The sequence below is a fragment of the Notamacropus eugenii genome, chromosome 2 (assembly GCF_028372415.1).
Source record: "Notamacropus eugenii isolate mMacEug1 chromosome 2, mMacEug1.pri_v2, whole genome shotgun sequence".
In the NCBI taxonomy this organism is placed as follows: Eukaryota; Metazoa; Chordata; class Mammalia; order Diprotodontia; family Macropodidae; genus Notamacropus; species Notamacropus eugenii.
In genome coordinates this window covers 173539772-173552852 of record NC_092873.1, presented here as the reverse complement: position 1 = coordinate 173552852, position 13081 = coordinate 173539772, and the positions used below count along the sequence as shown (strand labels likewise).

The following is a 13081-nucleotide window of genomic DNA, read 5'->3' as shown; positions in this document are numbered from 1 at the left end:
ATTTGCATAGGACCTAAGGCAGTTCCATTTTATAAGTTGATTCAGTGTGTTAATTATAGGTTTTAGGATACTTAAAGTTAACCACAAAGTACAAATATTGCTGTAACACAACATAATTGTGCCAGAAATTAATTTGCTTTGGAAAGGAAGTTATGGTCTGGCCTTTAAGATTTCAGTCTATGGCTTTATCTCTTTTCCAAAATAAGCATTTCCTTTCAAAACTTCTTGTTTTAAACCATTAATTCCCTACTGAGGTGCTGTGTGCATGCATAATAGCTTTTCATGCAAACCTTCTTGAGCCTCTGTGTGGTCATTTGTAGATGGCGCACCTAGTGGATTTACAGCTAGCATCAAGCTAGGAAGTATAATTGACATAACACAAGCAAGATGCAAAAGGTTCTCAATGAGATAGAATGTTGCACTGATTATAAGTTTTTAAAAAAGTAAAAAACTTTTTCAAGTTCAAGGTGGAAGGGGTATGGTTAGATAGTTGTTGGTCTGAAAGTGACCTCAGAGTTTTAATGGACTTCAGCCTTAACATGAAGCAACAGTATGACATGGACACAAAAAACCTAACACTAATCTAGGTTTCATTAAAAGATCTATGGAATACACAATTAAATATTGATAATATTGGTGCTTAGTTTGTTTGGGGTCCTGCATTTTAACGAGGACAATGGCAAACCCCAGAGCAGAGCAACCAGGGTGATGAAGACTTGCGATCTTGCCGTCTGAAACTTACTTATAGACCACGGGATGCTTTAGCTTGGAGAAGTGGAACAAGATACCTATCTTAGCCGTCTTCAAGTATTTGAAGAATTGTCATTTGGAAGAAGAATTAACTTGCTTAATCTAGCCCTAGAGGATAAAATTGGAATAAGGTTTAAAAATTTTAGAGAGGCAGATTATGTCTTAAAATAAGGAAATATTTCCTAATTATCAGATCTATCCAAAAGTGAAATAAGTTGCTGTGGAAGAGGTAGTGAGGTCCTGTTGATGTCCAAAGAAAAGAGTAATTGACACTTGTAGTATAGAAGTACAAACTGTAAGTGACTGTACTGTGGGTTTTTTTGGATAGCTTGCTAACTGGCTCACAGACTTTTTTTTTTGGATATATCCTAGATCCTGCCATTGCCCCATCTTGCTTGGTCTCTCGTAGCAATTATTTATTGAGGAAATGATTTTTCACCTTTTGTTTAAAAAATCATTTTGATTATAAGAATTGAGTCTTTTTGATCCTTCTTTTGATCTGTATTTAAATTGCGGTGAGTTTTTAATGGAAAGTTAGAGCTACAGGGTTAAGTAAATGGAGGTGGAGTTCAGCTCTAGTTTTTAAACTTATGGGCTAAAGCTTAGAAGAATTAACCGTGTTTGTTTCTCCTTTATTTTGCAGGCTGTTGGTGTAACATACAGTAGCTTACAAACACTTCCTGAGAAGTCTGCCATGGTCACAAAAGCATTAGAATACCTTGGTGAGGTATTGAAATATGTTAAACCTTATTTGGGGAAAAAAAGTTCCAATGCAGGTCTACAATTGACTTACAAAATAATGGGTATGTATTGACCAAGAGCTCTTAACATTCTCTTGTTAGTAACTCAAAATTTTGGTTTTGTAGGATGTCCCTTTAATAGAGTACCAAAGAATGAAGGAATAAATCTGCTGGTCAATTCTCAGTTATCCATAGTGACGTTAGAGCAATGGTAAAAATAATTACTAGACAGTGCTACTTCAGGTGATCTGTGAGCCTGTCCAGACAGGTACCCCTTCTAGTCATAACCATTGTATTGTGCTCATGTCCCATGTGACCCCTGTTCATGTCTTCCCATACCTGCTAATAATGCTCTCCCCCCAAAAGAAAAATGACTCTGTATTGGTTTTGCATACACTTATTTATATACATATTTTGCACTGATAAGTCCCTTGAAGGCAAAGACTGTTTTATTTTTATCTTTATATCTCTTGTGCCTGTTACACAGTAGATACTTAACAAATGCTTGTGACTTAATTGATATTCCACCAAATGCCCTGCAGGACTTCTTAGTTTGACATTACATGGGGAATAGTGAAATCAGACTCTTAAATTGAATTGACAAAAAAGTTGTTTACTGGATTTGGAATGTGTTGGGTTTTTTAAGTTACTTTAGGGCTCAGCTCAGTGATGCAGTGGATAGGGCACTGGGTCTGGAGTCAAGAAGACCTGAGTTCAAATATAGCCTCAGACGTTTGTAGTCATGTGACTCTGGACAAGTACTTAACACGCTGTTTGCCTCAGTTTCTTCAGTTGCAAAATGGGGGTTACTGCCAGCATGTGCCTTGCAGGTTTGTTGTAAGGATCTAATGAGATATTTGTTAAGTGTTTTTAGTACTGTGCTGGGCACATAGTAGGTGCTGTATAAAAGTTTATTGCCTCTCTTTTTCCTTATTGTATTTTACTCAGGCTAATATAGGAAGGAAGGAGGTGAAGGAAGAGAAAAAAAAGAAATCAATCAGTCAGTAAATCATTAAGTACTTTTTATGTGCCCAGGCATTGTATTAAGCTCTGAGGATACAAAAAAGACTAAGACAACCTCTGCCTTCAAGAGGCTTAAATCCAGTTGGAGAGACAAAATTTAAACACATATATACAAAGTAAACTATACAAGATGTCAATAGTAAGAGAGAGAGAGGGAAAAAACCTTTGTGAAGTGCTTATTATGTGCAAAGCATTGTCTAAGTGCTGAGTATACAAATAGAAAAGTAACACACAGTCCCTGCTCTCATGGAGCACTATCATTCTAATGAAGGAGTCAGTAAGTTTAAAAGGTTTCAGCTACAGGTCACATCGAAAGGCCCTGTGGTCCTTAGGGTACAGTGGCAAAGCAGAGAGTAATGAACTGTCTTTAATGTCATTTCCACTGAAAAAAAATCACATCTCTTTCTGATGCTGAAGCATTTCATTTGACAATGCCAGGGACTTTCAGGGCCAGAATTTTCTGTTCTGGACCTTCAGTAGCAGAGGCTGCAGCCTTGGCACAAACACTCCTGGTTGCATCTCTATAAGGATTGCTTCTGGGAGGGTGGCTATGAGGGCTTTGTTCGAAGCAGGATTGGTGGTCCAGGGCATCCTGCCACTCTCAGAGCTCTTGGACCTACCTGAATGTCAGTGGCAGTTGTTTAGCAACCACACTCACTGGTAGCAAGAAAGGTAGGTCCTGCTGTACCATGATGTCTCTCCTCAGTGATGGCTGTGCTGTAGGTAGGAAGCAGGTTTCCCAGGCTGGAAGCTAAACTGTTAGACTTGGGGATACTTTTCTTTTTAAATTTTTTTCAGTGAACAAAATTATTTTCTCTAACCCCCATCATCCCCTTACACACCGTAAAAAAACCCAAAAAGTCTCATTCTGCACCCTAAGGTTTTTACCTCTATGTCAGGAGGCAGGTCACATGCTTCATCACTGGTCCTTTGGAATTTTGGTTGGATGTTTTATTGATCAGAGTTCTGAAATGTTTCATAATTTTTATCTTTACAATGCTGTTGTTATTATATAAATTGTTCTTCTACATTAGTTCATACAAGTGTTCCTAGATATCTAGGAAACATCCTTTTCATCATTCATATACTATAGTAGTATTCCGTTACATTTCTGTACCATAATATGTTTAGCCATCCTGTAATTGATGGGCAAAAGGACTTGGTGGTGCAGAAGAGAATGTGGGGCTTTGGGAATCAGGTCCTAGGTTAGTTATCTCCATCCTGGTCTGTTTATTTAATATTTAAACTGCATTATAGATCATTTTCTAAATACATATATAGCCCATATCCAGATGGTGAAGTTTTAATATATTCTTGATTGATTTTTTTAAAATATAAATTTGTTTTAAATGCAAATGTCAAAAAACACAGTGTGATGAGAAGTAAGGTAGCTTCTTACAGTAGAACAGAAAGTGCCTCAATTCAGGTCATCTGTAAAGGATTGACAATTAGAGGGCCCTTTCAAATATAAATTACTTTTCTTTCTATTTTCCTTATGAAAGGGGATGGGAGTGAATTTACTTGAACAGTGGGAATACTTATCCACCAAATCTTTCATGTACAGTTCTATATTTTTTCTTTAAAAAATAAGTCTTACATTTATCACTATTATTATGCCAGCCATCTTTAGAAAGAGAGTGATTCAGTATTTTTGTTCACTAAAGCCATATTACTTGACCAGAAACAAGCTGGATGTAGAAATTTAGAGGGATCATGTTGTGTGAGGCAGCATTTTCAAATTTTTTACAGTCAGTTCTTTAGTCTTATATATCTACATATATTTAGCATTTTTTAATTCTTTATATTGTCTCCCTAGTGCCTAACATAGTGGTGCATAGCTGCTATTTTATCAATATTTGCCGGTTGTGATACATCACAATATCACAAATACATCACAAATCAATAAACCTTATTTGTATATCTGGAAATTTAATCTTATTAAAAGATAAAGAGAAATGTGAATACCTGTGTTTGCACTCATGAGTTATCAACAAGATGGTGCAGTGGAAGTGGTGGCAACTAAAAGACTGATGTTTTAGGAACTATTAAGTGCATGTTTGAATAATTACTGGGAACTAGAAAATGTTTCTTTTTCGTTGTCTGTTCTGTAAAGTTAGCATTAGAAATTAGGACATGCTCAACCATTATGCTCCTTTACTCTCTAGGTACTAGATTATGTTATAAGTGATCTTAGGGTGTACATGTATGTGTTCTTACATGCCTTTTGTTTTTACAAAATATACATTGGTATCATTGGGAACTGTCAAAATAAATAATCACTAGAGATAGGAAGACTCAGACATTTTTGAGAGGAAGATTTTTTTTTCTCTTAAGACTTATTGTTCCAAGAAATTGAAAAGTTTTTGACTTATGATTAATTTTAGCAATATGATGAATAAAATCTTTGAGATAAGATTCTCATACCTTGCTGCCTGGCCTTTTACTTCTCAAAGATGGTTTCTAAAAATTATGCAATAGAAGGATTTCTTTGAAAAATCTCTAATCTGAGATCATCCAGTGAGGAAGCTGCGTATTCGAGCTCTCAGGGGCCAGAAAAGATGCATGTCTGCCTTCAGGGGGTGTTGTCATTTTCATAAGAAAAGGAAGAGCTTTATTTGCTTTATAGTGATTTTTTTATGCTGTATTTCTTTTTGATATTTTGTAATTTTCTCTCAACAGCACCATCAATTCCCAGTGACTCCCTGATGCCCACAGAACCTTGTTTTAACAAAGTTAGGCAGAACAAGACAGCCTACAATCAGACCGCAAATACTTCATTCCACACCTATAGTCCACCTCTTGTGGCATCTCGATGATGCAGTGGATAAAGTGCCAGGCCTGAAATCAGGAAGACCTGAACTCAAACCTAGTCTCAGATTTTTACTGACTGTGTGACCTTGGGCAAGTCACTTAACCTTTGCCTACTTCAGTTTCCTCATCTGTAAAATAGAGATAATAATAGTACCTACCTACCAGGGTTGTTGTAAGGATCAAATATTTGTAAAATATTACCTGGAACACAATGGTGGTTGTTGCTACTCAGTTTCAACTTTCTGTGACCCCCAAATGGGGTTTTCTTGGCAAAGATACTGGAATGGTTTGCCATTTCCTTCTCTAGTGGGTTAAGGGAAATAGAGATTACACAGTCTGCCCAATGTTACACAGTCAAGTGAGTGTTTGACACCAGATCTGAACTCATGTATTACAGACTCACATCCAGTGCTCTATCCACTGAGCCACCTGGCTGCACATAATGGGCACTATTTAAATCCTAGCTGCTGTTATTATTAATTATTACTACTAATACATGTATCACAAAGAAGAAGGTACATTTACTTGTTTTCCTAAGAAGTCAGGATCAGTACATTGATCAGTGTTCTAATCTGACTAGTTTTCAAAAGCTTGGCAGTGGTGGACACTAGTCCAGCAATCCCATTCATATTTATTACATTAAACAGTTAGAAAACAAGTTTATTACCCCCACTTACTCAAAAGGTCCAGGCTAAAGAGGCCTCAAGACAAGTTTAAAGGTTTTGAAACTGGAAATAATTTCCTCCTAGTAATCTCTGGAGAGGTACCAAGGATCTAGAAGAAAACATCCTTGTTCATTGTAATTATCATGTTATTATTATTTAGCTACATCCAGTTTCTCAGTGGATTTATAATCTTATATAGGTGGCTACTCTCTTCAGTGGCATAATTCATAATTTGTAACTTCAGACTCTATTAATTAGAGTTTGATTTGTTATTTTGTTTAGGGTCTAGTCTTAAGAAAAGTGATGGAGAACTGGTTAGTAATACAGATTTAACTTAAAAAGTGTGCTTTGTGTACTTTTTTTTTCCTGGAGAGCCAGTTGTTAAACATTTACCAGCATGTACCATAGGATACCATATGACCTTTTTAATTAAATAGTACTTTGTTTTCAAAATACAAACTCCTCAGCCTACAATTTAAAAACTCTCAACAATCTGACTCTCCACTAACTCTTCATACTTCTTTTTTTTTAACTCTCCCTCACACAACCCAAATTGTAAAACTCTGGTTTCATAACTAGAGTTGTTTTGAGTCTAAAACTGGACTGCTAGCTATTGGACTCACTTCCATGCATTGACACAGGTTAGTCCCTCATGTCTGGAAGCAAAGTTCTTCTGAGTTTTACTTCTTGGAATTTTTAGCTTTCTTTAAAATTCAGTTCAGGAGCTACCTCCTCCATGAAACCTTTCGTTATCCTTTCAGTTATACCTTCTTCCTCTTTCAATTATGTTATGTTACCTAATCTGATTTAATAACCCCTAGTAGAATTTAAGACCTTTGAAGACAAGGATTGTGTTTTTGTTTTTGTATTCCAGGTGCCTTACACATACTGGAGACTTAATAAATGAATAAACGTTAAATATGCCCAGCACCATGATTATATGACTAAACAAGTTAAAGACAATGTATGTTTATGCTCCTAAATTAACACAGTAACTCCATATCTATAAAGTGCTTAAAAGACAAGAACAGCAATTGCTTGTGTTTACATTTATAATCACCCTCATCTCCAATTTCCATTTTTAAAAAAGTCTCCAGTGACTTCAGAATTCCTGGAAATTTTACCTCTCTACTATTTCAAAGAAATGTTTGCCTTTCAGTGAAACGTTAAAAAGTGTGGCAGTAAAATTGATGTATTTTTTTTGTGTCCTATGAACCTGTAAAACAGATGGTTTCCAATAAAGTACTTTAACCTTATAGCTGATGAAATTTCCAGTGTGGACGAAATATGTATGCATGTTAGTAGGTACCTCTCCATCCCAGATGATCTAGGTGTGACAAATGAGAGTAGAATGAGTCATTGTGAATGTCAGAAATTATGGCAATACCCTTTTAAGAATATATTAATATGAGGTCTTATAAATGCTTTTTTCCAATAGGTAGAAAAAATGGGGAGTGAGGCAGCATTATTTAAAATATTGCTAAGTGAACATTGAGTTTCTTTATGATTGATCGTTGTATTTTCTTTTACACCAGAAGATTAATGTTGTTTGTTGTTCATAATGGTGATTATGGGTTGACTCTTTCACATCAATAACTTCTTCTGCAACCCTATTTTGTTGCCTTTTTTTTTTTAGTTTCAGAACATAACTGTCTTTGTATTTGTTACATGTGCATATATACATATAAACAAACATGCACACATACAGAGTAAGTCATCTACATCTTTCCCTCTGTTTTCGACTTAGCCTTTCCTTTTTCCTTTTTTATTTTCTAAGTTGAGTAAGTGATTAGCCCTTGTACAGTAGGTTTTCACCTGTGCTCTCTGATCTAGCCCTTCTTACAGTATGTTATGAGATGAGACTTTTTTCAAGGAATTTGTAACTCAGCCTTCTTAGTACATTTAATGGGAAATATACTCCCTATTATGATGAACCGTCTTAAAGGCTTGGACTCTTGATAATTAGTTTTCTAAAGAAATTTCCAGGTTTTCTGTTAAAAAATCTCAGATTTTTTTGAAAAATTGATTTGGTGCTATTTTCTTTGAAACAAATGAATTTAAGTTAATTGCCCTTCTCCTTTCACATACAGAGATTACAAATGCAGAGTTTCTTAGCACCATTGAAACTGTAATATATTTACAAAGTAATATATTACAAAGCATAAGACCAAGAACAGATCCCTGACATTTCATTGGGATCTCTGATTTAGGTCTAGAGGAGAACTTCTCATCCAGCTAGTCTAACACTCTCATTTTTACAGATGAAGGAACCAAGAGGTTTTGAGAGGTTAAGTGATGCTGAACACCCCTGAACAGGGTCACAGAGATAGTAGTGACAAAGGCAGGATTACAACCCAGATCTGCTGACTACCAACCTAGTGCTCTTTCCACTGATAATTTTATGTGTAACTGGTGAATGTGAAAATTAGATGAAATCAAAATGTTAGAGCTGAAAAAAAAAGAGTTCTGAGGTCATTTAGGCTAATTTCCCACATTTTACTCATTCATTAATTTTATAGAGATAGTTGATTTTATTATTATTATTAAATAAGTTTTATTGATGCTTCTTACTTTTATTATAGATCTGTAAATACAGAAATGTCCCCCTTTCCCTCCATCTTCCTCCATGAAATTGAATCCTCTCTTACAACAAACAAAAGTAGTTACACCATCACTACATCTTACAGTGCATGATACACTATTCTGCTGAAATGAAACCCTCATTTTCAAGGTGAGAGCCCTTAAAATGCTTAGAGTTCCTGCAGTTATCTCCAAGAATATACAGCTAAGAAGTTACACAAGTGAGCTTGGAACCAGGCTTACTCACTGTTCATTGTTTTGTTTTTTTTTTCTCCACACATGCTGTAATTAGACCTTGCGCAGATTAATTAGGTGTTTAGAGTATTGTTCACATTTCCTAATTTCCTTTTCTATTTTTTTTCTCAATGCTTCTTCTGTAGGGTTCCTAGTAAAGTCATGGGCACTTATTCTTGCCACTTCTAAAGCACAGAAGCTCCTGTTCCGTATCATAGACTGCTTGCTTCTTCCACATGCTGTGTTGCAACAAGAGAAAGACCTACCTGCAGCTATGCTGACGGCTATTCGGAAGAGTCTTCCTCTCTATCTTCAGGTAAGTTGGGTTTACATTTAAGCTGCCCATAAGTAAATAAGCTTTGCATTTCATTCTGGAACATTTTATATAAAATTATTATATTAATATTATTTATATATTATGTATTATATATAATATTACATATTAATATGTTATATTAAAGAAAGATGATAAAAACTTATTTAAGAGTCTTGCATACATTGAGTTTGAGGAAAGGTAATTTTTTTTGTTGTTCTTTTACTGACCATAAAAATTGAGGTTCTTTTGGAGGTATAATTTCAAAATCTCAGAAGAACCTTGAATGGCTTAACTAAAATTTAAGGTTATAGGAAAACTTGCCACATAGGGTTGCAACATGATACCACCTCCTCCTGTAGAATTGCTACCAAAGAAAGAAGAAGAAGTTGAGATTTTGTATTTTTTTTTTTAAGCTTAAAATTCACCAGAGGGATCAAAATGGGGTAGCTTGGTGGTGCAGTGGATAAAAAGAAGAGCCTGAAGTCAGTAAGACCTGAGTTCAAAATCAGCCTAAGATAATTCCTAGCTGAGTGACCCCTGGACAAATCGCTTAACAGGTGATTGCCTCAGTTTCTGCATCTGTAAAATAGGAAAGAAAATAGCACCTACCTCCCAGGGTTGTTGTTAGGATCAAATGAAATAATAATTGTAAAGTGCTTAGTACAATGTCTGGCACATAGTCAAGTCCATCTAAATGTTAAGTTGGTGGCAGTCTGTATTTGGTCTTTTGTAGCTGAAGTGGTCAGGGACAGATAACTTTTTTCTGCTTAATTTTATGCATAACTACCTTTAGTCTCTGGTCCTATTTCCATTATGTTATCTTTTATGTTTTTACTTTTTTGTTGTCATCCTTCAGAGTGTAATATTGACTTTAAAAGTACTCATGCCATGGTAGCGTGACTGACAGATACTTTGCTCGAGGAAAACCATAATTCATTGACAGTAAAACATAATGAAATTCCCAGATGATATTATTTCATCTTTCCTATGGTAAAAGAGACCACACACACACACACACACACACACACACACACACACATACACACTCACACTCTATACATATATATGTAACTTTTATGTATGTGAGTATATACTAATTAAATATATGTGTGCATACACATATATGGTACTTTTTAAAAAATGTTTTATACGTGTGCTAAAATATTTTTACTTTTATGGCATGTTGTTTAGAGCTTAGTCTACACTTCCTTGTGGAAAAGCAAACAGATTCCCAGAATTTCTAGCTTCCACTGACTCATCTCTAGAGGGTTTTCACCTTACTCTAGAAATTCTCAGAAACACCCCAAAAGGTATTTTGACCTAAGGCCATAGTCTGGCAGGTGCCCCCCTCAAAGTCCCAAAGTTGAGCAGACAAGGAAGTGGAAGATTTCAGACCTTGTCCTGACTTGCCACATTCTTGTTATTCAGATAGTGGGGTTGGACCTACCTTAAGATGGAGGTAAGTGGCTTCCTTTTGCACAGAGCAAAACCACGTGAGCTAGAACTGGAAATCCTCTGATCCTGTAAACCATATCTCTCTTGTTTATTTTTTTAAATGTTCCTACTGAAACAGAGTATTATAACATATTGTTGGATATGGTCACTATATGACTCAAGAAGCATTTATTAGGTACCTGTTCCGTGCCAAACACTCGCTAGGTACTGGGAATACAAAGACAAAAATGAAGCAGTGTCATTTCATCCCTTAACATTAACAAAAATAACCATTCCTTACTATGAAAATTTTCTACCATGAATTCATTCTCTCACATTCTTTTTCTTTAATGACCATCTGAAAGTGGAGTTAAAGTATGTTTTGAAGCAGTCTGTTATAGATTATTCTCCTGTGACTGAGGGACATATACAATCTGAATATTGAGAGAGAGGAGAGAGTAAAGAATCTGTGTAGCCATGTGATACCATATAAAAAATAATGCAGAAGTACAGGATAGGGGTCATTATTTGAATCCCCAGTATGCATCAGCCTCATAACATGGAATCACTAAGGACCGTAGGAGCTCAATCCTTGATCTTAGTAAATGATATACTCTGTGTTATACGTTAATGATGGAATGTGTTTGACAACTGAAACATTCTAACAAATGAAGCGAGTACAAATGCCAGTGTCCTTCCATCTGACGTATTCTTTACATTTCATCCCTCTTTTTGCTTCTCCTTCAGGGCATGTGTGTTATCTGCTGTCATTCCCAAACGCAGAATGCATATTTGAACCAACTGCTAGGGAACATTGTTGAACAGTATCTTGGGCGTTTCCTGCCAGCTTCCCCATCTCTTCAAGTTCTTGAACAACATCCTGTTCTCTTGGCATTGAGCCGATCAGCGACCACACCCAAGACTGCATGTCTTCAGAAAATTGTTGTGCAAGTTATAAGGTAAACATAGTAAAGTAAATACAGTAAAAAAGAGTAAATACAGAAAAAGTAATAATTTTAAGCCAATTTTTCCTTTAATGTTTTATTTTTAAAAGATGATTAGAAAGGTTGATAGCTTTAAAATAATACTCTATTCTATAGTTTGTCTTAATGCTAAAAAAATTTTGCTAATCATACCCTACTACTGCTATCGTTTTAACATTCATACTCTTTGACAGAAAAGTTAACGTTAAAGACAGTAAGTCAGAATAAATAGTGAAATATTCAGAGAAGCTCTTCTTAAAGTACCAAAAAACTAGAAACAAAGTGGGTGCCTATAAATTGCAGAGTTGGCTAAACAAACTTGGTATGTAAAAGTACTGAAATACTAATACTGTTTTTAAAAATGAACATAAAGAATTCAGAGAAACATGGAAGAATTTTAAGAATTGATTCAGACAGAATCAGGAGAATATGACTACAATAATATAAATGAAAACAGTACTACCGGTTCTCCGTTCTGGAGAACAGGAAAAGGTAGGAAACTGAGAGGATGACGTTGGAGTGCTCCATATGCTATCAGATGCGATTACTCAGTTGACTGCCATTTTTACTTACCTGTTTTTCTTTGTTTTAGGGAAGGTTTCATTTTGAAAGCAAGGGACATTGCATTAGGACATGATTCTGATGTTAAAAAAGAATCACAGAAACTTACACTAAAATTTAGACAAACTAGTTGTATGAATATCTGTGTTTTAAATGTTTATGGACAGTTTTAAGTGACTGCAAAAAAATCGGTTACAACTCCCAGTTCTCCTATAGCTTCACTCATATTAACTACATATTAGCATTCATTGTTTCTAGACTTTCTACCTTGGAGAATCTTCTCATTCTACTATTTTTTAATTCTTGCATTTCTAATGAAAAATAACCAAATCTCATTTCACCAGTCATTTTCTGGGCATTTTTGTATTTCTTATGGAAAGATATCCTCACTTTCTCTACCTGCCTTAAGATTTAGATACTGACTTTTAAGACAAAACAAGGTCCACTTTTAAGAAACAAAAACAAAAACTGACTCTCCTACTAAAGTTGCATCCTATGATAACCTTATGACAAATACTATTACATTCTATATTCAGCTAATGTTTTGACTTTGTTCTTGGTGCTTTAGGTAGATTTTCATAATAAGTAGGTTTTGTAAAATCTGGGGAGAGAGAAAATCACATCAATATAAACTAAAAGGTGAAAGGTAATAATGAGAAGGGCAGCATATTGAGGACCAATTCAGTTAGTCTTTTCTGTGTCAGCAACTCATTTCTTTCCAGGAACAAAGTTATAAATTAACACACAATTCTTTGGACTTCTTTTCAACTTTGTTTGGGGCTGAAAGTCTTGCTAAACTATAGTTCATGTGCTTTGGAAAGAATCAGGAATAAAATAATCTATTCAATCTCCCACTCCACCTCCTTTGTTTAGTATTCATGGAATATTTTTTTTTCTCTTTCCACTGTTTATTAAACCCTTTGGTAGAGAATACTCTTGAACCCTGCAATAAAATCACAGTACTCTAAAATTTTAGAACTAGAA

The 13081-nt window shown here is 35.2% G+C and overlaps 1 protein-coding gene across 3 annotated transcripts in view; it reads left to right on the top strand.

Moving 5' to 3' along the window:
* The window catches only part of MMS22L (MMS22 like, DNA repair protein), a 165026-nt gene that overhangs the window by 132866 nt on the left and 19079 nt on the right, over positions 1–13081 (top strand). For all 3 annotated transcript variants that reach the window (XM_072642887.1, XM_072642885.1, XM_072642886.1), the window contains 3 exons: positions 1394–1553; positions 8950–9119; positions 11301–11512. In XM_072642887.1, the coding sequence (XP_072498988.1) occupies positions 1394–1553; positions 8950–9119; positions 11301–11512 (542 nt within the window). The remainder of the gene's footprint in view (positions 1–1393; positions 1554–8949; positions 9120–11300; positions 11513–13081) is intronic.